Below are 26,549 nucleotides of genomic sequence, written 5' to 3'. Positions count from 1 at the left end.
CATCGATGTATTTAGGAACCGTGTCAGAGGGCTCCCCTGGGCTCCCCGCCCCAACCCCAACACCAATAATTCAAGACGGAGAAGCAGATTTTAGCATACATTTTTAATTAAAAAACACTTTAAAATGTATTATTAAAAGTTTTTCAATCCAAAATCTGTGCTAACTCATCCTTTCCGTATTGAGTTACTGATGTTGAGGGGTCTGAGGGGAGCCATATAACGTAGAATGTAGATTATAGTATACAAAATATTCTGCTACAGTCTGTTTTTCGTCGATAAACGCTAACTTCAATTCAATGGTTAGTGATAGTGTGAGGCACGGCACGAGCCAAAAAGAAAAAAGCCACTATTGTATGTAGTATATTTCGTATCGACTAGTATCGAGGGGCAATTCCCCACCAATGAAAACTTTTAAAACAGCATCTAATCTAATCTTCGAGCGCTAACTTTAATCTGATCCGTCCATTCTTAAAACGTCGATAGAAACAATCTTAATATTGTGAATATATGTATATCTAGAAAAAAAAAATACATCAACCGAATTAATGATTAGTTTGTGATACATTTTGTCGTTTTTGTATTTACTCTTTTTCGCTATTTTCTAACAAAATCACCTCTACAACCTTTATTAACGCGACTTTAGGTTAAGGTTTGTCGGAGTTTGAAGATTAGAGATAATGACCTAGTCAGCCAAAACAGCAGAATCGTTCTATAAGTATCAGCATTTTAATAATAAAATAATTTGAAAAATCAGGAAGAAATCTCAAATAAAAATAAAGGAAAATATCTTTACCAGGGATTTTTTTTATATTTGATGATACATATTTCTTTATATAAATTTGACCATTTAGAGGGAGTTGTAAAATGAACATTCAACAAAAAGAGATTTAAGTGGCAATAGTTTGGAGTTAGAGGTAACCTTGCATTGTTAAAAACAAATCTGTATTTTTAAATGGATATTTTTGTTGCTGCCTTCAAAGATATCTTTACAGGATTATGTTAATGTATCATTTAAACAAAAATATTATGTATAAATGAATACGAGTTTGTATGTATAATGATTGTGTAAATTTACATTTGAGAACTTACACTAAAAAAGGATATATAAAAACCACATATTCTCGTAAATACTTTAGTTGAATCTTACATTAATAATATAAGTAAAGTACTTGAAAGTAGCTACTAGAATACACAATTAAAAATTATTTCATTTTGAAAACTCAAATCAACCTTTGTATCTTCCAAACTCCCTCCACTCAGATTGTTTTTATGTTTGCATTATGACTCTTTTTTGAAGTTGTCTTATTTGTGAAAAGACAATTTAATAAAGCACCAATTTAAAAAAGAAATTGCAGGTGATTAATGTTACTGGTCTCCCTAGTATAAATAATATACAAGGTGTCTGATTTGAGAGGGTACAGTCCCAATATCTTTTAACAAAAGTCACCTATGAAAATGTTTTACAAATTAAAGTTTCAAGAATTCGAAAGGGACATAACAAGGCACTATTGGTTTGACTCTTTGAAAGGAAAATTTAATTTTTTTAAGTGGCATCAGCTATTTTCTGTTACATATTCTTGTGCCTTATTTAGAGCTTTCCAAAACACTACAAATGTGTACCATTACATTTAGATTTTTATGAGATATTTAGATTGGAATTTACATACAAATAAACATATACGAGTATGTAGAGTAGTGGTTGCGTGCACTATATTTTCGCCAAATCCATACATATTTACAATTTTACATCTAAATATCTCCTTAACATTTGGATTATAAATGGTATATTATTAAAGCATTATACAAAGGTCTCGATGTAAGATACAAGAATATGCAATACAAGAAATAAGAGATGCCATTTTAAAAAATTACAGTAACCTTTAAATTACTTTCCAAGGCCAAACAATAGTGCTGTATTATGATTTCTTCAAAGTGGAAACTTTTATTTGATGCTTGTTTTGATAGGTAGTCCTCTTGATAGACATTCTATCATATTGTTTCAAATGGAACATCCTGTATAATATTTTACATCATATTTAGAAGCTAGATATCTGCCCCTAGATCTAGACTTCTAGAATCTTGATTGGAGTCATGTTGGCTTCCATTTTCAGATGAAGCACTGCTTGATAAACCAGATTGGTCAGAATTTTTTTTCATTTTAGGTTTGTATTCAGTAATAACAACAGTAACATTATTTACTGTTACTTCATTTGTTTGGGCAGTACTACGATCAATATTTTTCAGACGAGGAGGATGTCTGTGTTTACGTCTAGTTTTTTCCAGTTTGCGATGATCCTTGTCTTTGCCACTATTTGCTGTACTGCCACCACTAGATCCCTCTTTCTTACCAGGTTTTAAAAGGGGCACATAATGCTGTTGAGCAACCTACAAATGCCATACAATAATTTAAAATGGAATAAATATGTAAAGTGTCTTATTTGAATGGACAGGATCAAATAAGATTTAATGTCATTTATAAAAAATATTTTGTGAAACATGTAAAATTCAAAGGAGTCATAACGTGCCATAATTTAATTTAACTTCCACATGATAGTAGAATAGAATTTCATCAATCCAGTATCTTACATATTTCTACATAATTCCTTAACTCATCTTTAGCTCTTTTTGAAGAAGCATATTAATGAACTGTTTAATTCCAGTATTAATAAGTTACTTTTTTTTTAAATAATAAGTTTGCAAAAGAAGATTTGTGGGTATAGAATCGGATGTGCTTATTTCAATTTAATTGTAGTTGTTTATCTTTAAAGTAATAAGTTACATAAGTGTTTAGGTTTAATAATACAATAACATAATATCTAGAAAACAGTTCTTTACAGGACATAAAAGGACATGCAAGATCATGTAAGATGGTCCATTCAGGATGCATATATAACTATCAAAGATTTGGTAAAGTCAAAACAATGGCATTGTGTTATGTCTACTTCTGAGCTTAACTATATTTTAACATAATACCTTACACATTATTTTTAAGAAAAATATGTACTATCAGAAATGGAAAGTGAGCCCATTCAAAATATATAATAAAAAAAATGAACAATGTTCATGAATGAATTAATTGTATTTAATTTACTTGTTGTGCCACTAATTGCGGGTTGATGCGGGGTTTCCGCGTCGAAGTTCCTTTTCGAACGTCACACATGAGGCACTTAAATGCTTCTGCTGTATTTCTGTACGTACAGACACTGCAGTCCCAATAATTATCTTCCAAAACCTTCGCCTGACGTTTCCCACCTCCCGGATGGTTCATTGTTCATCAACGTGAATTATAAAGTGATTTAATTCTCAAAGGAGAACTTATCTTTTTGCATGAGTCACTACCCACATTAGGAGTGTTTTAGATTAAGCTTTTGACTCATAAGTAAATCCTTATAGGAATAATCATTTAAATTCTTAAAAATTTGAAAGAGTATTTAAAATCATATTTCAAATTATGATGGTATGAATCAACTAATTAAAAGAAGATGCTTCATACAATCATCCGTAGAATATTGGGCATTAATATTGCAAGGTGGAATCTTTTTAGCACATGTCATACTTCTAGTTGTCCTAAATCTGAAAAGAAAACTCCAATGAAAATATGTTACTACATATCTTGTAATGTGTGTGTATGTATGAGATATGTTAGATAGTTTATTATTTGCTAATTAATTCTTTTCAATAGCCTTTTGTAATCAATGTTTAAAGTTTTTATTTATTATTAATTACGAAAAATTAAAAGTTCTGAAAACAAATTCACTATAAACATTTATGTCTACCATAGAAATTATTCTACTATCAAAGTTAGTCATTTTGACAATATAAGATCATAAGTCCATAGAAATTCGATGATTTTATGTCATGGGACAAATTTCGTTACTCGGGTGTTATATAGTGTATGAAATTGCTTTTTGTACTTTAATTTAAGAATTTAAATAAAAATATAAGCAGCTAAAAAATATTATATTCAGAAATTAAAAATTTACTTAAAATGTTCTTTATAAAGTTAATAAGGCATAATTTTTAATTTCATTAATCATATCAAAACATATTTAGAAACAAAATTGAAACATTAAATTTCTTAACAATTATCAACATATTTAATTTATTTTACTCTAGAACGTAAATATGCAAAGATACGAATAATAACCCTAAAAACTCCTTACATATACAATCGATGAAGCAGTCAAAATGGCACTTTCTTTATATTATTTGAAATAAAAAGTAGTATTTTTATTTTCTACTTACTGCCTCATACATATTAGCCAGTAGAAGTAATTAACAAAAGGACATAGCAATCAGACATATCTTTTCACATTAATGATTAATTATATTATTAATTAATAAATCTTCACAGAATCCTTAATGTTTGTTTTCTACATATCCAGTTAATAGACTAAAAACTTATACGGGTGTGGTGTAAGTCGTGTAAGATATCCGTGCGCGTTTAGTTTGCGAACTTTACGAGCTTACGTACGATTGGATTTCGAATTCAGGACTACTCTAGCCACAGTAAAACCAACTGAGAGGTGCAAGAAGAAGAAAATTCCCTAGATATTAATCCAATAGATAACTGGCGTTTTGTATGTACACGACTCGGGTCGTATGTATGTATACAGTATAATGCGAGGATAAGACTGATAAGAGGCCTTGCTATTTTTCACAATCGCTGTAGTAAAGGAAGCTGTAATTCTCTGCTTCTTTTTGGAATTGATACCGATTAAAATGTGACTTGCGCGATAAATATATTAAGATCCAGAATAGGGAAACCAGCGCCAGGATCGGGAAGAATACAGTGTAACACACCATGATACATGCTAACAAAAATTTATAAGTCTGTTTAAAACATTTTTATTGTTATTAACAGCTAGTATATCGCGCATAAACGCTACTATCTCATCAATGGTTTCCCAATGTTTTCTTCAGCTATGCTGAATACTTTTTAACAACACAAGTACTGGCGTAATACGAATATTACATTTAAAGAATCTTTTATTATGCATTTGCATATATATATATATATATATATATATATATATATATATAATACATGTATATATCTTTATAGTCCCTACTCTTGACCATCATTATCCTTTCAACCTCATAATAAGAACAATGGAACATCAGCCAGAGTAACATCCATTAAAATAATATTATTAACGATGGGAACGGTGATTTCTTCTCACATGTATAATATGCTGTTTACGTCATGTTGTATTGACTCTATGCGCTGTTAAAAACCCAATATTAAATGAATAAGTTCTGCTTGTGAATGTATATAATTATCAAAAAGAAAAAACTAATTAAAATCTCTTACATTGCTTTGGTATCCTGAGCGGATCGTTGTCTTTAATAATGCATTCATGTGTTTGAGTGTGAAACAGATACTGTATCAAAAGCTGTTTCTCCTCACCAACGCAAGGATCATAGAATCCTGGAAGCTGACTCTAAACAAACAATTGCATATAACGTTAGATCGTAAAATTTATAGAGTACAACTGAAGCGTGATTAATAATTACCTTTGACGCATCGTAAAGCACGAGTTTAGAATCTTTAACCAGACATTGCAAGGGAATTGTAACATCTATTAAATCATCTTTAAAACCGTTAGCAGCAATGTCCTCCACATTTAATTTATCCTGCGGATAAACAAATCTACCGTATAAAGCTTTCGTAATGACTAGTCCTCGTTTGGCTTCTTCCTCCGATCTGATCTTACTGAAAGTAGCTTTCATTAGTTCGACTGCCGCTTTAGCTTCTTTCTGTTTTTCCATCATCCTGGATTTATTCAGCTCCTTCTGTTTTTCCTTGTCCCGCTCTCTTTGTTCTTTCATCACGGGATCAATAATTAGCTTTTTAACGACCGTCCATGCGATTAAAGGAGCGACAGTGGCATAAAATATCGGTGCTGGAAGAACCTCATCACACAAATGAATGGGAAATGAATATGTCTGTGATGCTCGGTTAAGTTTAATTTTGAGCTTAACGCCAGTTGGAATTTCAATTTGCACTGCGGCTGAAATAGAACTGTGACGCGATACTTTCTTCTCTGCGCCATACTCGAGATACATACCAAATGTTCCTACCCTAAAACAAATGAAGAGTAAAATCTATCCAAATGGTTTTGTCCCAATGGTTAACTTATTTGCAATATTATTTGAATAGGGTGAATAATACTCACTTTACGCTTCCTCGCAATTTGAGTTCCTTCTCTTCCATTTTATATGTATAGTTAAGGCTAACAAATGAGTTTAAAATACCAAACTGGATTGAAAAAGACGTGTAGGATCGCGGTGTATCTCTCACTATGACTGTGCTCATTGAACCTTGTATTCCTTCTCTGTATGTAAGATATCCTACAGTGTGTTGATCCAATTGCATTGCAAGCGCTGCAACATAGACATAACTATTCAAGCAAGGACAAATTTAAAGGCTGGAAAACTTGTGAAAAAAGCAAATCTCTACATACTTCCCACTAAACCTGGTCTAACGCCATAGGCTGTGAATTGTAATATCGCAGCACCATTGCAGAATAATCTCTTTGTTAAAGTGCGAAAACCTTTTAGAGAGATCGTCGGGCCATTACCGGCTCCAACATCCAGCTCGAGCCAACCTTTCGAAGATATCAAGCGTCTTGCTGAGACATTGATAGAACCCGAACCTGTACCATTACGGGTCCCCAATTCGCCGTATAGAGTGACGGTATCCCGCAAAGTCAATGGTGCTTCGATGGACTGCGTAAATGACATCCCACTAATTTCGATAGATGACAAAATGTCCCTGCCAAATACAATAAGGAAAGTAGTTACAGACACAGTTTAAATACAAAATATTGAATTGCTATAGCTGAGTGATAAACAAGCAGCTCCTTTTATAAACTGTCTAGAATGTCATCACACCTGTTTTCGTAACCCTCATCATAATTTGCAAACAGATCTGTAGCATTGACATTGATGGTAATACTGCCTTTGGGATTTGTACGTTGCTGCAATCTGGCCTCTTCTCTTTCTCTTGCCAGACGTTCATACTCTTCTCTTATCTCTTGAGGAGTTTTTGTACGCTGTACTATCTCCCATCCTTCTGTTTTGAGTCCCTTTACTCCTAGAGAATCGTATATTGCTCTCTGATGTGGATCTATCAGGACTAGTTGTAAAAATGAAACGTGTTAAATATAATACAAGCATGAGATAATAATTCATTAAATCTTGATAGAAACATACCCTCGTATGCTTTTTTCGTACGATCAAATAAAACTTCAGCCTCTTTCTTAAGAGCTGCATCAGTATGTTTGTCCGGGTGATAAAGCCTGCTTTGTCTGCGATAAGCATGAATAATTTCTTCAGGGCTGGCCTACAACGAAATATAAAAAAAACGGTTTAATGCTTCGTACTCGGAAACCTCGAACAACGCTTGTACACAATCTTATATAACAGTGAAAGCATATAAATTTGTTTGTAGCGACGCTTATAAATTTTGATATTAGTCGATTATTTGCCACAAATAGTACAGATCTTAAAGTTTTTACACATAGGGCAATGCCGACTAATATCAATACTGGATTGCACGCGACTTTAAAAAGCTATTATCAGCTTACATTCCGTGGAACATTTAAGAATGTATAAAAGTCTTCTTCAATAATATTTTCTTCGTCGCTGTCGTCATTCATACTGAATAATATTCACGATTCACGAGAATTTAAATTATATTACAACGACTATCTTTCTTTTTCGTAGCAAAACCGCATTTGCAGGTTACAAATATACAGAGTTGAGAGGTTAGTTCGTTACATTATTAAAAAGCACTATTACGAAACGTGACGTGAGTGTGACGACGACAACTGGTTATTGTGGTTGGTAACTTCACAGTTCACTAGCTTCGATAAACCGTCTTGAAATTTGCCGCCGTCGAGGCCGACTTCGCGATGATTCTTTGCTTGCTCTATCGGTAATTGTAGAAATGTAAGTCAGAAAACGCGCATAGAGAAGAGAGCGCTGGGGTAGTGGAAAGATGTATCAATTTCGAAGCACGCATAATCTCTTCATTAATTGGACTTGTTTTGGTCCTTGCATCTGCAAATCAAGAAATTCAGCACGGAAAATCCCACTTCTCACTCCCAGTAATAAAAATTAACAATCCAAAAGGAAAGGAAAACATGGAATTATGTAGATCTATGGGCAAATGTAACTGCCCGAGCCCTCAATAAACTGCCAAACTAAGCAGAAGAAAAAAGAATGTAGTATCTCAGGGATTTAACAAAGTATAATAATAGAATTTGTAATATTCGATTGTGTTTCCTCAAGCGCCTTTTACTATTTTCCGTATCGTAATATTTTTGTAACAGATTAAGGCCAATTAATAAGTCTATGCACCTTTTACTATAAGAGTATGCAAAAATAGTTGTTCTGTTGATATTATATAATTACTATTTTTTCTTCTATCGTACGCATACATACATGCAATATCATTAATTAAATACAATTTGTCTCTTAGCCTATAATAATTGTAACTATTTCTAATAATTTTTAAAGTACAGAAAAAATTATCCATATGTTTGCAAAAAATATCAGGGTTTGCCTGCTGTGTAGTGTACTTGTACACATATAAAAGAAAGTAAAAAGTCCGAGAAGAGAATACGCGCATCTTTTTATCTTTTCTCTCTCATTGTTTCTCTTTATCCCACCAATCCCATCACACACACTGACACACTTCCTTTAATTTAATCACACCTACATACACATTGCAGTGCAAAACACTAGTACCAAATTCCTCCACTCTCCCCTCTTCTGTCACAAGCGCTCACGTCAATCAGTATTTGGAAGTGGAGTGGGAGTAGAAGTCGCGTTCCGTTATTAACTGCCGATACCGAAATTCTATAAGATCTGTCACGCAAAATATAGACTTCCAGTACTGGTAGCTAACAAGGGAACACAGCAAGAGTTGCCTGGGATTGCCACGGCCGCCACGGGTATTTTGCCATGGTGAGCAATCTCCTCCCTCCTAATCTCTGGTATACACATCGAAATCGCATCATCGTGAACATTGGTTATTAGAAAAATGGCGGTCGAAATGCAAAACAAGAACCGTATGATGGTTTTTAAGAACAAAGGCAAAGATCAGGATGTGAGTATTTAATTATCTGTATGAATGTCCGTTATATTTCACTTTAAATTATGCCCATTTTTGCGATAATCCCGTGCCCTCGTCCACCTTGTACTCTGAGCTCCCAATTTACGTTTTACGATCTGCGTGCAAAACATTCTGTACCACCTTCTTTCCTACTTCGTTCACTACCCCTCCATTCAATGTTGCTCTCGCCAAAATCATGCACTTCTCGTCAATTTTCATGTAATTTTCATTTGATTTTTTTTAACTTTCTAAGAGCTTTATCGATCCACTCTGGAAAACCATGCCTTTTTCTTTTTTGCGCATAACAATATAGGCCGCCCTCGTGAAAATTGTCATAATTTATCCTTCCTATTGCGGGACTTTCTATTAATCGAATAATTAAACTAATCATATTTGTTTTTTACTTAATAAATGAAATATAAATGATTTCTTGATTGAAAAGATGCTCTTAATGGATTTTTTTTCTGATTTTTCTAAAAATGCAATTGTGCATATATCTGCTAACTAAAGAAATTTTTTTTCTCTTTTTTTTTCAATTTATAACCGTTTTTTATTCAGGAAATGAGAAGAAGAAGAAATGAAGTGACAGTAGAATTGCGTAAGCATAAACGTGATGAGACTTTGCAAAAGAGAAGAAATGTGCCTATTCCAGACTCCACTGGTAAAATTTAATGTCAATGCATTTAACTCTCTGGACTATTCTCTATATATTTAAATGAACATTAATATTTTAGACGAAGAAGATATGGACAAGAATTTGTCAAAAGCCTATCTGGAAGATCTGGTATTGAAGGCAACAAGCTCAGATCCAACGATACAGCTACAAGCTGTGCAGCAAGCAAGAAAATTATTATCTTCTGATCGTAATCCACCAATTGATCCATTAATTGAAAGCAACATTTTACCAGTTCTAGTACGATGTCTTGAACCACATAATGAGTATGTAAAGAGCTATTAAAAGAATCAAGTGTCATTAATTTTTGAAGAGATTTCAATCATTTGGTATTTTATTTTTAGTCCGACTCTGCAATTTGAAGCAGCATGGGCACTCACGAATATTGCCAGTGGAACTTCTGCCCAAACACAAGCAGTCATAAATGCTGGTGCAGTTCCTTACTTCCTGCAGTTGCTCCTCTCAGGTCAACAAAATGTTTGCGAACAAGCAGTTTGGGCCTTAGGTATACTATAAGAAATTGAATAAAAATGATATTCAAGATTACTAACCAAGAAACTACATTAATTTCTTAATTATTTTTGCTTTAGGAAATATCATTGGCGACGGACCAATACCTAGAGATTACGTTATCAAACTTGGTGTTGTACAACCTCTGTTACAGTTTATCAAACCAGATATACCTATTAGTTTTCTACGAAACGTAACGTGGGTTATTGTCAACTTGTGTAGAAATAAGGATCCACCTCCACCAAAAGAGACGATAAAAGAGCTTTTGCCAGCACTCAAAGTGTTGATTCATCATTCGGATATCAATGTGAGTGTGGAAAATTAGGTCTTAAGAGAAAGCTACATGTTAAAATAATGTGGGAATTGACTAATTCCGTTATAGATTCTTGTTGACACAATTTGGGCGTTAAGTTATCTTACCGATGGTGGAAACGACCAGATTCAAATGGTTATAGATAGCGGTGTGGTTCCACGGGTCATTCCACTTCTCTCGCACAAGGAAGTTAAGGTACAGACTGCAGCGTTGAGGGCAGTTGGTAATATCGTGACTGGAACAGACGAACAGACACAAATAGTGCTAAATTGCGATGCACTTTCACACTTCCCTAATTTACTGTCGCATCCAAAAGCAAAAATTTGTAAAGAGGCTGTGTGGTTCCTCTCAAATATCACTGCTGGCAATCGTTTACAAGTCCAAGCAGTTATTGACGCCGGATTATTACCACTTATTATCCGTAATCTAGAAAAAGTAAGTTAAGCAATATTTACGTACAAATCTAGAAATGGAGAAGAGAAAAATTCAGTTTTTTCTATATCTGTCTCTTAGGATGATTTCCAAACACAGAAGGAGGCTGCTTGGGCAATTAGTAATTTGACGATAAGCGGTGACAGAGAACAAGTGGCACGCCTTATTCACGAAGGTGTGATTGAGCCATTTTGCAATCTTTTAGTGTGTAAAGATGCTCAAGTTGTACAAGTAGTGCTTGACGGAATCAACAATATGCTCAAATTTGCCGGTGCACAAGCTGAACAATTGGCTAATATGATTGAGGAGTGTCAAGGTTGTAATAGTTGATGTAATAATAATAATAATAGTATACAAGCTCGCGATGCATAAATAACATTACCATTTTTTAAGAAAATTAATTATCTTTATTAAGTGAATTGATCATTAGCTGTGTCCAAGTCGCAAAGCCGCCATCAAAGAGCTGATTAAAATAATCGATGTGATTGGTTGATCAATCAGCTCTTTTTTAGCTTGTGATCAATCATATAGAATATTTTTCTCATGTCCTAAAACGCGGTCGTTTGATTGAGGGTAGCCATTGCTATAACCATCTTTCAGTAATCCGATTTAACGTAAGGTTTGCGTTTTTCAGGTCTTGACAAAATAGAGGCGCTGCAGGGTCACGAGAATATAGACGTTTACAAATTAGCATATGACATTATTGAGCAATATTTTTCGGAAGAGGTAAATATTTCTATATTCTTTATTTTTTCGTTTTTGTTTCTTAAGCGTTGAACAATTGCCTGATGAGTACGATTTTACAGATTGACGATACCAACCTTGCACCACCTATCGGAGACGGGGCATTTGAATTTGACCAAACGACGAGTATTCCTAGCGAAGGATTTAAATTCTGAGAGGGCCTCTATCGTGTTTTATCCGATCGAGCCGACCCCCCGACAAACTCCTGTCCGGAGCTTTCTGCTTTTCCTCACCAATTCCCGAATCTTCTTTTCTCTCCAGTGAAAAACATGGCTATAACATGTCGCCACTGTATCAGCAGTTATGCTTTTCTTCGATCCAAAGCTACATTATTAGCATGCCAATTGCTACCGTATATTAACAAAAAATAAACAAAATCAGAAAAGCAATTTAGGAAGGCAGCAAATAGAGATGGGAAAATAAATATTTCCAAGAAATAATTGGAAAGAGAGAATCATGATTTCGAGACTGCGTTCTTTATTAGTTTCCTTCCGAATCTACTAATGATGTATACGTTACTTAACTTTAAACGTAAAACGTATTGGCGGAGCGAGTCTTAGCCGGACTTAGAAGCTATGCGACTTAAATTATTGTAGCAACATTTTTCTGAAACGAGCGTACGGGAAGCACTAAATAATCATTTGTTTGCTGCTCTTCACTCCAAGAATGAGTCTTGACTTGTTTAGCAATGTTATATTTTTGAAAACACTACGTGTACATTTTAGGCATGTAAAATTTATAATATTGATTAATAAACGACTCCATTGACTACAGTTAAGCACTATGGACTTTTCCTTGAAAGGAGCAGATGATAATAATAGAGATAGTAATAATAGTAATAAAAAAATGTATAGCTTATATAAATCCGGCGTAACTCTAACCATCAATCTGGTATCATGTCTGGAAATAGCGAGTTGTGTTGACACGGGCAAATTGTTAGCATTATTCTATATATTTTACTTTGTGAATTTTTTGTAAACAAGAGAAAAATCAAATATGAAAAAATATCCTAAAAAATTTGAATGAAAATGTCTGAATATTGAAATAATATGATTTATCACTAATACTTTATTCGTCTAAATAATCAAGAAAATAATTTTTATGTCTCTGGAGTAAATTTAATGCTGGGTTCATTAAATACATGGAGGTTTTCCACGAAAAGCTCTTCTGGGAGTTTTTCCTCAGAAAGCTCGGGTAGGTACGTAGGGAAGTTCGGTGCTGATTTCAGCTTCTTGAGAGGCAGGATAGTGTCGTACATCATTAGATAATTACCTGTCTCCCCAGGCAGATGCTGGCCGAGCACCCAGATCACATTGTATTTTGTGTTTATTCTTAAAATCTAGAAAAAAAAAAACATATTTATTAGGCATAATTATTAAAATTACGTGTAGAATATATTACCTGATTATAGCGTCAAAATAAATTTTTCATTGACTTATAAATAACATTAATTTTGTGATTGAATATATAAATTGAATTTAGTTTAAACAACAACAAAAAGATGCTTTTAATTAACGGTTTACCTTTACTCCCCTGGCTATTCTGTAACGATTTCCCATATGACCTGGCATTTTAGTACCAGGCATAACACGTGCTTTCGTACCACCGGATCCTATATTACCTGGTCTTCGATGGGTTTTTGTTGTTCCGTGAGTAGCCGGCATACCATGAAATCCCCATCTTTTCATTACTCCTTGAAAACCTCGATTTTTTCTAATCACAATGATGTTAATTATTAATATTATTGTATTTTTTTCCATTTTAAGCAGTGAGATAAATTAGCATTATTACGTTTTTCCTCTGATATCGACTACTTCACCAGGCTTATAATGGGCTGCAGTCAAAGCTGTTCCTGGCTGCAGAGCTGCATTGGGTGAAATAGAAAATCTGTGTAACTCACGTGTCGGCATTACCCCTGATGCCTCAAAAATATTGCAGTATTCTTTGGTAAACTGAATTCACAAGAAAAAGTTAGTTTTTGTTAACAATTAATCTCCCTTTTTTTTGCTCAAAAACGCAATAGCAATCATTACCAGTTGAGGATCTGCACTATCTCCACCAACTATAAGAGCACCAAATTGTTTAATTTTACTTCCAGCTATTCTAGGCTTATATTCACATGGTGGAATATACTTTACTACATGATTATCTACAACCTAGAAAGATTTACGGTTCCCTTATAATAAGCTTTGATATATAATTTTTATATAAAACTTTTCCTTTAAAATTCTACCTGCAGCAAAGTACTAGAAACTTTTTTTCCATTTTTCAACCACATGGGATATATTCCTATTTTTTTAACAATTAAACCTGTACGACGAGATTTGGGTGTCCATTCTGCTTGTGGCTCTATAGGAGCATCTTTCAATGGAGAATCAGGGTTAGTCTTATCAGAATATTTATCTTGTATATATTCCTGAATAAATTCTCTACTTTCTTGCGTTAAATTCTCTGGGTACAGCTAGAAATTAAATATTATTTTACATTGATAATTAATATTCTAAGCAAATAGATTCATCATTTAAATAATAGATTTTTTTACATACTACACGATGTTGCCTGGGTAGCCATACAGGGTATCTTTTCCTTGGAAGTTTGTTAATAGGAGTTCCTTTTGTTCTTACTTGTCGTATTGATATTACATTCACACTGAATAAAAATGAATGATGTAAAATTGTGTCAGAATATGTGGAGAATCTAGCATTTAAAGATAAAAAGACGTAAGTCCTTACCAAGGTTTCACTAAAGTTTGAAACAATTCACCTAAAGGTTTAAATAATGTTGCCATTTTTTCAAATTTTAATTAGCTCACTAGCTGTATAAAAATATCAAAGTGTTTAACCTAAAAATCCGGAAATGATGTTTTACGTACGATAATTAGATAAAACATTAAATACAGTAATGATTACTTTGGTTAAATAATAAAGATTCTAGCAGTAAACTAAAGATGTTTAAGTAAATATAATAATTACATTAAAACTAATGTTTTACTGCACTTTGATCCATGAGCAGACCACTCTCCCCAAACAATACAATTATACATACATACCTCTTCTTTACCCTTCTAGAGTATACTATTTCAGACAACAAAATCTGTTTTACCGACAGAGTAAGGAAACCTTCAAAAACTTATGGAATTCATCAATAGATGTCGCCACTATTCGATTTCTAAAGAATGAGCCGCGAAAAAGAGACCTCTTCCAAATGCCTCTGCGCTCCTTTTTGCTAATAACAATATACCTTAAAAAAATCCCTATAAATTCGCTTCAAATATCGGCAAAAGCTGATTACATTCGTCAGCTCTTCGTCAAATAACTTTACGCTAAACAAAGAAGACAAAACTTGGGCGATGGAGCTGATCAAAACGTACAATAAATCTGATTACCGCAATACGTAAATAATTAACGAAGAGCGACCTCGCTTAATAGAGGAACTCAATTAGGGTAAGGAAGCGATGATTAAAACTTAAATTAAATTATGCAGGGGTTTTTTATTCTACCAACGGAAAATGACTGTAGGGTCGCATAAGAAGGGCCGAGTGGGTTTTTTTTGGAAAACAAGGAATAAAAATGGACCAATAAACTGGAGCGATAAGAAACAGAAAGGCAGAGTGGATGAATTGTCAGAGTTGTCGGGTGGGAGAGGGATGGAGGAGGTGGTAGAGGGCAGTTTGCCGGGGTGCAGGAAAATGGATGAGGGTGGGAGGGTAGTGGAGGAAGAGGGTGAGGGAGGGGGAGGGGAGGGGGGGGGGATGCCAGTGGGTGTAGAGGCAAGCGGGTAGACCGATAGGATACGGGTATAGCGGGATGGTGTAGGATGGCATTGGATGGCGTAGGATCTCTTGACGCGTGCATCGATGTCCACTGGCTCCCGAGGGAAATCCACTTCATGATGGGAATCCCATTATTTCCCGAGCGATATAAAAGTAGGTAGTCCAGTCGTCCACGTGCTGTCCAGTTGATGCTATTTCCCCCTCCCCCCCCCCCTTCTCTCCTTTTCGTATATGTATAAACTTGTCGTTCCCCTTTGCCTCGCACTACCACCCCCACCCCCTCGCCATCACTTTCTCTCCTTTTTCTCCGATTCCGTCGTTGTTCTCATCCTGCTCGTTTTTCCACTATCCTCCCCTTTCAATCCATTCCGCTCCTCGACAGTTTTTAGTTTAGATTAATACTGTCTCCTCTCAGAAATTCCAATACCAGTGGTGGCTCTCCGGTCGAGGCGTTTCTTTCAATAAAATTTAACAGAAACATTCTCAATCGAATTGAATTAATTAACCAAATCTCACGAGCAATGCTCCACTACGTTTCGTTTTATAGTACCGGAGCATGATTTAAAGAAATTGTTGAGAAAAGAAACTCGAGTACTTCGGTTCTTGATAGTTTGGTGCACAGAGATCGCAAGTATGAGAAAAGATTATTGCATTTAACGACGAGTAACATCGAAATTTAGTGAAATGCTGAGAATATTCTATCTGCAATTTTTTTATTTCAATAAAAATCAAGAAATTTAAATTTTTGATTCTTATTGTACAGTTGGCATCATATCCGCGGTGGATGAAGAGAGGAAGAAGTATGGTGAAAGTAGACGAAGGCAGAAAAGGGATGTCAGGAATTGAAGGAGAGAGAGAGAGAGAGAGAGAGAGAGAGAGAGAGAGAGAGAGAGAGAGAGAGGGATAGCAGAGGGGAGGGGGATAAAAAGAATTAATTTACGAAACAGTTTGATGGAATAAGCAATCCTGGAGAGATTTCGAGTGTTATGAGAGAAAAGGTTCAGTGAGGTTACACGATTTGAAATAGCGATAGAGAGAGAGAGAGGAAGGGTATTAGCAAAAGGGAAGAAGGGGAGAAAAAAGGAGTAAAATTTTTTATCCGTAAAAACTCCATTAGAGAGAGAGAAGCGTGGGTGTTTGTTATTGGTCATCCTCGAAAGACGTCAAGGGGAGGTAAAAAGAGAGAAAGGACGTAGATGGGAATAGAGGCAAGGGTGAGGGTGAGAGAAAGCCAGCTAGCGGAGAGGGGTTGTCGGGGCCGGCGAGATATCCATTGATCGGGGAGTCGGTGGATCCTGGCCAGGACCCTCCCTGGATCCTTTCCACCCTCTTCATCCTGTGTATGTCCAGCGGAGGTCCGGAGGGTCCACCGAAGGTGGAGTAAGTGGTGGTTGGGGGGTGAAGGAGGGGCTGGCTACTGGAGGTGTGGGGGTTGAAAAATCCACCCTGCCGCGACGCAGGCATCTACAATGTTCCTTTCGTGCGGCTGTATCAAAGAAATCAATTATCCGGCAACACACACCACTCCATCGGGTTTTGGTCCTGTGCGGAGGGTTAAGGTAGGAGTTGGTAAGCGCGAGGAGAGAGAGAGAGAGAGAGAGAGAAAAATGTGTGTGTGTGTGGGAGAACAGAGAGAGAGAGAGAGAGAGAGTAGTGGACCCTCCTCGGAGTGGCAGCAGCGCGACTCACATATTTATTTTATACTGGCCGCACCTTATACGATTCAGGAGACTTCCGTAGGATGGAATCCTTTATCAAGCTGCGCGGAAACTCCGCCTTTTTCTTCCGCTGACCTCCCTCATCCTCCTCCAACCTCGCTTCTTCTTTCCTCCTCCATCACGATCGATATCGGAAGCGTCACTTCGCGATACTACCGACACCTCCTATACCTTCTATAGTCTCATTATATTATCCGCTATGCTTTCCTATATATATAAAACTCTCCTCTTCTTGGCCATCCTTATCACGATTCTTCTTCTTCTCAGCAGTCGCTGAACGGACCACGAAATATTTACGTCATTTATTTATATAGCGAATGATAAATATATAGACGATTCTTGTGCAACGAATGGGAAGATTCTAGGCGAGTATTTTGGTTAAAAATTAGGGGAGGTTTTCGTCAAAGGTGGAGTTATGAGATATGGAGACGAAGAGGTGAAAGAAACTCGAGGAGGAGGGAATTTTAGCGGGTGAATTCAATAGTTCGCAGGAGACACACCGTTGGTCTCATGCGTGCGTGGGTGGCATTATATCGCAGAACAATCGATACATGCCGTCAGCACCACGTACACAAGCCCACACACACACACACACACACACACGCACACACAGAGAGAAAGGTACCAGCTCTGTATTGCACGTACTAAGCCAACCAGCACCCCCACTCCCCTTTCCATCACCCACCGCCTCCTCCGCATCCTCATCCTTCTCCCCTGTACCACGCACACACACACACACACACACACAAACTCCCACCTCCTGCCCAACAAAGCCATCCTCAAACCCCGGACTACCCCTCGTACCGTTCAACGACCACAAACTACCGAGTCCTCCAAAGTCCACGTTTCACTTTGCATAACCTGCGAGAGTCCTGGCCGCAACCTCAAAACAATTTTCGTCCCTACCTCGTCGATCACATTTTTCGTCCTAATAAATGCTGCGTTTGCAAAATCTCGTGGCGGTGACGTCATTGGAGAACGCTGGTCTCTTCCAGTGTACGTATAATAAGAATGGTAGTAGGAGGATGGAGAAAGGAAGAAGGATGCTGTCATATTATTGTTATTATAGAGAGATAAGGATGATGGGGCAGAAGAGAGGAGGAGGAGGGGGAGGAACGAGGTGTTTTGAGATAGTAGGATTGTTGTGGGAAGAAATAAGAATGGGGTTGGAGGAGGATGCGAGAGGAAGCGAGGAATATGGGAAGAGAGGGAAGAATAGTGGCGGGGATGGTCCGGCTCAGTGAAAAGGTCCTTGCTGGAAGGAGGTCGACAAGAGGGAGTAGCGTCGGCGCTGGCCTTGCAAGCTTCCTCGCGTATTGATCCTCATAATTCCGGGGGGGTGGTGTGGGGGTGCGGTGGGGATAGTTGGCGGGGCCGAGCCCCACCTTAGCTACGTGGGGTTGCGTATGCGTCGCGGGGGTGGCTAAAGCCACCAAGAAAGGGAGGTTTACCAACCTTCACCCTCGACCAATAATACACCGTCCCGTTATGATAATATCATATCATAGCACTACCCTCCAATATCAACCCTCCTTATGATTGGCCGGCTATTCTCCCAATGGGCTTGCGTCATTCGCTTGCATATTCATACGCGTGCCGGCCCTCTTCTTGCATGCTATCCCGACCAACCACGGACTATCCACAAAATGGCCCTTCTTCCTTCATACCCCTCTGCTAACCAACCCCTGCGATGCTCGTCATCTCTCTAAAAAATAGATTAGACGGAGACTCCGAATCAATTTTATCCAATTCTATCTCGTAGATATCTTACACTGTGCTTTCTTTCCAAGCAAACCTGTACTCTTTTCTTGTATGTGTATATAGTGAAATAATAAATAAATAAAGCGAGAATAATTATATGCGTTTATATAACTTGTAGAATTATATTCAAAGAAATAATCCTTCCTTCTTCGTCTCTTCTAAGCAACCCCTGATAATCGTATAGTTTCTCCAAAAGATAGATTAGGAAGAAACTAAGATAAATTTTACAAAATTATATCCCTTCGACATCTTCAACAGTAACATTTCCAAGCCAATTCATCCCTTTTTTCTCCTATATATATATATAGTAAAATACCAAATAAATAAACAGCGAACAATTACAAAAGTTAACAACCCCTAAAACACCACTTATTTCGATCGACGAAAAATCAAGAATCCAAACGAATAGAAAATTATTAAAATATTATAGAAAAAATGGAAAGGACTGTTCGAGGTTGATACCAGGTTCCTCGGATGATCCGGGTCGTTCGAGGGTCGAAATTTGGATGACGCCTGGGCGTCTGGGAATAATTAATAAAGTCCAAGTGAGGAATGGAGCGTGCGACGTGGAGTCAACGGTGGATCCTGGGGCTGCTGGTGGCGGCAATAGATTCTTGGACGAGGGGAGGTGGAAATCGATATGCGTGTCCGTGTTTCTATACGTGTATCGGGACGCGAGAGCCACGGGTTCTCGCCTTTACATCGATATTTCTTTCGGCGCGATAAAATTCAAGCTTTCAGCCGGCCAGTATTTTACGGCCAATAGCGGCCCGCCAAGAGAATCGCACAATACACGCTATGCCGTTTTATTGGCCCTGGAAATGGCATCGTACTCTCTACCACATAGACGCCTCTGTGTACGTGTATATACGTACGGTGCACGGGGTGTATGGTATTGGAGGATATTGATCCTCGCGTCCGTCAAGGAGCTGATGGTCTTCGAGTCTTCTCCTGCCAACCTCCTCTCTCTCTCTCTCTCGCTGTATTTTACAAAAGATAGCCACTGCATTTTCCAAAGCTTGCGAAAGAGGAAAATTCATTATGAAAAATTCATCTCCAGGATGATACATAAATAATAAACATAAGAGCAATAAAATTTCTCACCGTGTAATCCCGAAGATCGAATAAAAATAGTTGGATGTAAAAAATACAAAGGGGTATAAAATAAACGATGCTGTTGGAATACTGGGAAAATTGTCGAGACCTGTAACTTGTTACTTGGAAGGATCCGAGTCATTTTGGTCGTTGGAAGCGAGAGCGAGAGCGGGATGTGGGAGACTCTATATATATATATATATATATATATATATATAGGGGGTGAGTAAGAAAGGGGAATAAAGTATAAAGAAGAGGGAATAAAATGAAGGAAAGAGAGTGGACAGTGGTCTGTTTTGGCGCATGCGTTGGCTTATCTACCCTCCCCCCCCCCCCCTCCCTCTATGCTTTGCCTTTGCGCGTGTGTGTCCATCTCCACCTGCGGATTTCTCCACCGTGGGGGGTTTACGGAGGTAGGTTGGCCTTGGAAAAATTCATTATTAATATTGAGGCGGAGAGAGAATCATCTGCAATGCGTCAGAGAGCAGTATTCTCTCTCTCTCTCTCTCTCTCTCTCTCTCTTTATATATACACACACACATCCCCCTCCCCCTACGTCATCCGCACCCTTTCTCCGAGAGAAAAGAGCAATGGGCGCGCAACCCCGTTGGCTGAGCCAGGGGTGAACGGATATGATGGATTTATGGATCTAATAAAAAGCGCTCGCGGGATTGGCCCTCGCGGAATATGACGGGCGGGGCTGTGCCAGGGCCGGTACAGCCCGTTCAACTCTGAGTGAGCCGCAGCAGCACCGCTGGTATACCAGAAGCAAAAGCGGAGGGGAACACCAACACCTATATAGCCAGAGCCACCCTCTACCGCCAACACCCGTTTTAAGGGTAGGGATGCTGCTATCCTCTCGTGTACCTCTCACCTCCGCTTATTCCTTCTCCGTCGACTCGCCCCCGTTCCTTTATTCTTCCCAGATTCCACCAGCCTCCCTGAAAAACAGCTGAGCATTCGCCACTGGAGAACACTATATATGTGTATTTGTGGAAATTTTTATTTTGCATCATGAGAGAAAAATATTAATAAACAATATTTGGAGAAATTATTTGATTTTTTCTGTAGTGGAATAATATCGTTTGATGATAATCCACGTGGGTTATCGTTTCTTGCATAGGTTAGTGGTGGTATAAATCGTAAGAGGATGATTAGCAAAAATTCTTGTAGGGGTTGGTTATAGGTGTGACGATTCTGGGAATAATTGGCAGGTGGATTTCATGAAAGGAGCCGAGAGTCGGTTGACGGTGAAAATCGTGAGGAGCAGGATCGCCGAGCGAATAATAGAAGAGAGACTGTTACTTTGCGTTGTTGAAGAGTTTTGTCGATTGGGGAAACGGGGGAGAGGAAGCGGAGCGCGCGCGGAAGATGAAGAGGAGGCTGAAGAAGAGGAAGAAAAGCTAGAGAGCTATCGACGCGGTACGAATGAGATATTGCTATATAGAAGAGGGGTAGGGGAGGAGGGGGGGGGGGGGGGAGAATAAATATCTGAAAGAAGGGATCGATGCGGAATGGCCATCAGCTCTCTCGGCAACAATCAAATTGAAGGAAGAAGGCGAGCAAGTTTGCGATACCGTGCTCGCCTCCAGCGGGCAACTTCCTGTAGGATGGGGCGAAATAAAATGGGAGGAAAAGATGAAAAGGGTGGCTCTCATTTCCCTCCCCTACCATTGCCCCCTCTCAGCCTCTTTTCCCAAACCACTCTTCAATTTTCTTCCCCTCGTTCCGGACCGGTCCGTCTCACTCCGCGCTTATCGCTACACAAAACTTCTGACTTTTGACTGCTCAAAACTTCGTCTCGCTTACTAAAAATGTCCATGCGCTTTCTCGTTAACGACGAGAGTCGTCCTAATATCCTTGCAAAAAGGTCCCTAAGCGTGCTAGTTGTTCGAGCAAAAAATACCGGGGAAATATTTTTTCTAATACGAAGTTCATCGTTATAGTCAAATGTAAATTTGGACTAGATTTATCTTGGAGAACGCCGGAGATTGTAATTTTAAAAATAATTCTTCAAGATTGTGCTTTACGGAAAGTTGATTAACCGCTGTAATTAAATGGGATCGATATTAGTACAGAGTTGAGGAGGAGGTGTAATTTTTTTCGAAGGATTCCACCGAAATTTTTCGGGGATCAACGGACGATTTCTCAGGGCCGATAACAAAGGACCGGTTGTATTGCGGGGATGATTTTGGGTTTTAGGGGGGAGGTGGAGGGCTCGGTTACAGATGACCGACTTAACTGCGGCATATTATACGAATTAATTACCCTCTACGTAGCTGGGACGGACGTATTATTTATCTCCCTGGTTCTCCGGGGGCGAACTCTGGCAGACACCCCCCCACCCCCTTTTCACTGCCCCCCAGGAAGGGCTGGCATCGTTTGTCTATCTTTCTACATCCACGCTTCAACGAATCCACCTTCGAGGCCCCCGACGCCCGACCGAGTCGTCTCCACCAGACCCTATTTACCCCACGCACACCTATACAAACGCGTACACGCACACGTACGTGCACTGGTGCGTAATAATATCCTCCGCCCTAACGACGAATTAATTTTCAGCGCCCGGAACATTAAGATCCGCCATTGCGCTCGTTGCGCGAATTACGCTCCAGAATCCGAATAACGTATCGATCGCTTATCAAACTTCAACTTCTGTATCGTGCAAATACCGGTGAGGAGCGACGGAAAATAAATCGCTATAGTTCTCGATTAACCTATTAACTATATATACTAAATTGGAATGTTTAATTCTATACGAAAACTATTGTTTGACGAACGTTGCACGATAAGATCATTTTAGAAGACACAAAGACGTCTTTTGGACGTCTTTTAGAAGGAAAATCTGAAAGAGCAGCTGTTATCCCTGGGAAATACAAAAAAGCGATTAGTGTTGGGTTTTTTGGGGAGTTTTCGGGGAAGGAGGAAGAAACGCGAGGCCTTTTTGGCGGCAGCAATTTATCAGTCGGGGGTATCGCCGTGGTATAAAGGGATAAATCTTTAAAAACGGCCGGCATAACTCAGCCCTATCTGAAAATACATAGGTAACTCGCCGGTTTAGAAGTAAACTGTTTACAGCGTGTTATCCGGCCCGTGGTGGTGGAGAAAAGGGTGAATTCCACGTGGCGCGTCAGAAGAGGGGGAGGGGGTGGGAAATTGGCAAGAGAGAAAGAGGGGGTGAACTGGTTGAAGGAAGGGGTGAGTGAGCCGTGAGGCATTTCGGGCAACGTTATCTAAACGCGTCGGGTTCTCGTCGCTTGAAAATCGCACCCTTCCACCAACCACCCCCATCCCCACCCTGCACACTTTATACCGATTCTTCACCACGCAATTCTAAGCTTGTTTGCATCGATATTTATCCGGATATTCGTTGCACCACTCAAGACTCTGTGACTTTCGTAAAAAATTAAAATTAATATTCCTCCTCCCAAAACTTGCTTATCGTTATATGATAACGACGAGTGTGCCGGAGTAAAAATAAAATAAAAGAAAAAAAAAATGAGAAGCCATCGGGGGTGGGAAAAGAGAATCGAAAGGTGTGACGAATGCGGCGGGATGTTGGTTCGGCAAATATTTCAATAAATCAGCGCGCGAGGGAAGGGCGTACGCGGAGTAAGGTACACAACACACACCTTAATGTCGCATAAATCTCCGACTGGAAAATTACACCAATGCGAGAGACCGTGTCTGAGGGCTGAGGCTCGCCTGGGAGGATGGGGAGCGAAGGGGCAGAGGGCCGGGGGTGGGGGTGGGGATAAAGTGGAAGGCTTTCGCGAAGGAGAGAACGTAGGGAGAGAGGAGAGAGGATGGCGTATATTTCCCCTCTCCTATTTCCTCCTCCTCCTCCTCCTCCATTCGCCTTCCCATTTCCCCACAAAACTCCCACCCCCGGCCTAGCAGCACCAGCGGCAGCTCGAGAAAGCAACAGAGCAGCTTTCCCCACTTCAGAAGAAAAGCACTTTCATAAATCTGCCAGCAGATATATGTGCGCACAATTTCCGAGATCCGGCCATTAAAGAGCCGCTCCTCGGCTGCTACCACCCCCCTACCGACCGCTCTTGCACCTCCTAGACTCCCCATAGCCCGGGACCAGCCACCCCCGAGCGCCCACCCCCTCCCCCCGACTACCACACAGACTCAGCCAAGCCTGGATATAATGCGGCCTGGAGCCTGCGAGTAATTCTCTCCGTGGTTATATCTTGATCTCCTCCCAACTTCCCCCACCTCCCTCCCACCTCCACTCGCAGCTTCTCCTATATACCACCCCCACCCCCGAGCCCACCCTATGAAGAATAAACGCTTTAACGATCAACGATAGCATCTACGATTCTTCGTTTTCCGCCAGCCTCGTCGTTCTTTGTTCTTCCTGGTATTTGTCTATATGTGTATGTGTGTGTGTGTGTTTTTAATAATAAATAATCCACGTGGCTTTCCTTCTGCAATAATCGAGCATTTTGCTTTTCGCCCAGCGGAAGGACGGTGGAAAATGGTCGGGTGGGGGCGACGAGTGCGAACGGAAGCGCGAAAGAGCGAAAGTTGAACGGAATTTTGCTGTTAGAGTGGCGAGGTCAAAGTTCGGACGCATAAATTTTGCGGAATAAACGCGCGCGGCTTTTCAGGCCTTTGCCTATACCTTTCTTTCTCTCTCTCTCTCTCTCACTTCGCTCCTCTTTTTATTTCTCCCTTTTTACATCGTCCGTCTCCCTCCACCGCAATTTTTTTCCTTTTTCACTTTTCACCATTCATTCTCCAATTCCGTTTATGCGAATAAAACCTGGATCGACGTAAAATCTACGCTTTTTCGCTCGTTCGCTCTGCAACTTTGCGTCCCACTTTAACCATTTCTTCCAATCGAATTGAAGGATCAATTTTTCATACATTTTTCTACCATTTTTTAAATTACACTATTCCAAATAAATTTGTTGGATTTGCAATTTTGCTTGTACGAGTGGGTTTAAGGAATGGGAGGATTTTGCAGTTTTTCTTAATTTTCCTAGAAGAGGAGTCGCGATGGTTGGGGGCTGGAGGAAAAGTCGCGAAGAGAGAATGGCTGGTCTGGATTATAATTTTGCAGGAGTTTGGGAAGATTGCGAATGTCAAGTACAGGAAGACGTTTAAGACATTGGGTGGAATGGTAGTAGTAGTAGTGGAGAGAGAGAGTAGAGTTTGTGGTGAGAAGCAAGTAGCACGAGAGGGTTGGCAAGGGGGGGGGGAGTGAAGGTAAGGGACGGGGACTGTCAAGAGCACGCAAGCCGTTACTTCTGCTCCGCTACGTCCTGCAGTAACCTGGCATGATCTTTCGGATGCCTAAAATCGCTTTCTGATCCTGAAAACTTCATCTCGCCCGTCACTCCCTTCCGATCCAGGTGTTTTGCTTAACTAATCATGAAAAATCTAACGTACCCTCTGTACTTTTTAAATCACAGCGTTTTTTCTTTGAGTAAAAAGAAAAAAAATGAAAAGTTTATCCTCTCTCGAGACTCTGATTCACTTGATTAATTCTGGAAAAAGACTCGTTTTTTATTCGTATACGTAACGCTTGTATTTTTATTTTTTTCCCAAGACTTTTCTCAGGGGGCGTTGTTTCGTCGTTATGATTATGATTTAGTTTCGCGTGGAGGGTGTAGGTGGATGCTGATTGGTCCAACGAGCTACCCCATATATTACCGGGACATCATATCTGCACAATGATACGCCCTTGCCGAATGTTCCACCCTCGACAAAAAATAATATCAGATCGTAGGGGTTGGTCAACTTCGCCATTGCTGCCACGTGGAATTTATCTTGGTAAAATAAACTCGTGAATATCGTGCTCTCGATATATATATTATTTTTTGAGCTAATTATTATTGCAAAGATCCGGTGAGAGTCGTAACCGATTCTGCCTCTCGGATGATAAAAAGGACAAGAAAATGTCAAGGGAGAAATATTCGAGGGTTGTAACAAGACGATGATGGCTTGTTACACCCCCAGCCACCCTTGCATTTTTCAAATTCGTGCTTTTCCCATCCCGTGTCAATTTGAATATTGAAGCAGCTCCCGTGAATATTGAAGTCTCCATCGATTGTGAACAACCCTCGTGAAACGAATACTTTCCCCAATGAATTAAAATCATGCCTAGAATTATTCTGGGAAATTCTTCGGCTTTTCCAAGCGCAAGCTCTCAGCAAAATTATTTTTCCTCCTTAAAACCTTCCAGGACCACGTCACTTTCTTTACAAATTTTCCCTTTCGAATTTAGATCAGTGATGAGCGTTATTTCGCGCGTTTAACCCTTATTATTATTATTAAGAGAGAATAGCCATTCTAACGACAGAGAGAGAGAGAGAGGCGAAGGAGTCGAGTCGCCACGAATGAAGACGACTTCCTTGGGCAGAGAAAGGGGTTGGGGTGATGGAAACGCAAGA

The 26,549-nt window shown here is 39.0% G+C and overlaps 4 protein-coding genes across 5 annotated transcripts; 1 reads left to right on the top strand and 3 right to left on the bottom strand.

Annotated features, from left to right (window-relative positions):
- Positions 1–428: 428 nt before the first annotated feature.
- On the bottom strand, positions 429–4,457 carry RYBP (ring and YY1 binding protein). The gene is made up of 3 exons (XM_066741210.1): positions 4,246–4,457; positions 3,092–3,573; positions 429–2,385 (listed from the first exon to the last, which is right to left on the bottom strand). Exons 2-3 carry the CDS (start codon positions 3,266–3,268, stop codon positions 2,044–2,046), a joined length of 519 nt encoding a protein of 172 aa, XP_066597307.1. The 5' UTR covers positions 3,269–3,573; positions 4,246–4,457; the 3' UTR covers positions 429–2,043.
- Positions 4,458–5,005: 548 nt separating this feature from the next.
- Positions 5,006–7,821, bottom strand: LOC136782088 (dnaJ homolog subfamily C member 11). Its single transcript, XM_066741251.1, has 8 exons — positions 7,593–7,821; positions 7,219–7,348; positions 6,898–7,141; positions 6,468–6,778; positions 6,180–6,387; positions 5,518–6,085; positions 5,315–5,444; positions 5,006–5,227 (listed from the first exon to the last, which is right to left on the bottom strand). Exons 1-8 carry the CDS (start codon positions 7,662–7,664, stop codon positions 5,205–5,207), a joined length of 1,686 nt encoding a protein of 561 aa, XP_066597348.1. The 5' UTR covers positions 7,665–7,821; the 3' UTR covers positions 5,006–5,204.
- Positions 7,822–8,972: 1,151 nt separating this feature from the next.
- Positions 8,973–12,256, top strand: Kap-alpha3 (karyopherin alpha3). The gene is made up of 9 exons (XM_066741477.1): positions 8,973–9,118; positions 9,683–9,785; positions 9,859–10,063; positions 10,142–10,302; positions 10,388–10,614; positions 10,690–11,055; positions 11,134–11,368; positions 11,687–11,778; positions 11,859–12,256. The coding sequence occupies exons 1-9, from the start codon at positions 9,053–9,055 to the stop codon at positions 11,949–11,951; spliced, it is 1,548 nt and encodes a 515-aa protein (XP_066597574.1). The 5' UTR covers positions 8,973–9,052; the 3' UTR covers positions 11,952–12,256.
- A 267-nt stretch (positions 12,257–12,523) lies between these two features.
- Positions 12,524–14,829, bottom strand: mRpL3 (mitochondrial ribosomal protein L3). Of its 2 annotated transcripts, none has more exons than XM_066741478.1 (8): positions 14,769–14,829; positions 14,529–14,638; positions 14,343–14,445; positions 14,030–14,257; positions 13,830–13,952; positions 13,588–13,748; positions 13,320–13,509; positions 12,524–13,135 (listed from the first exon to the last, which is right to left on the bottom strand). In XM_066741478.1, the coding sequence occupies exons 2-8, from the start codon at positions 14,582–14,584 to the stop codon at positions 12,896–12,898; spliced, it is 1,101 nt and encodes a 366-aa protein (XP_066597575.1). In that variant the 5' UTR covers positions 14,585–14,638; positions 14,769–14,829; the 3' UTR covers positions 12,524–12,895. The 2 variants fall into 2 exon arrangements, with proteins under 2 accessions (XP_066597575.1, XP_066597576.1); XM_066741479.1 differs by having other exon boundaries at positions 14,706–14,821.
- Positions 14,830–26,549: the final 11,720 nt, after the last annotated feature.

The sequence above is a fragment of the Prorops nasuta genome, unplaced genomic scaffold (genome assembly GCF_024137725.1).
Source record: "Prorops nasuta isolate Cenicafe-Biocafe unplaced genomic scaffold, Cenicafe_Pnas_1.2 PNAS00025, whole genome shotgun sequence".
NCBI classification, from domain to species: Eukaryota; Metazoa; Arthropoda; class Insecta; order Hymenoptera; family Bethylidae; genus Prorops; species Prorops nasuta.
Note: the sequence above shows the minus strand (reverse complement) of the source record. Positions and strands in the feature narration are given on the sequence as shown.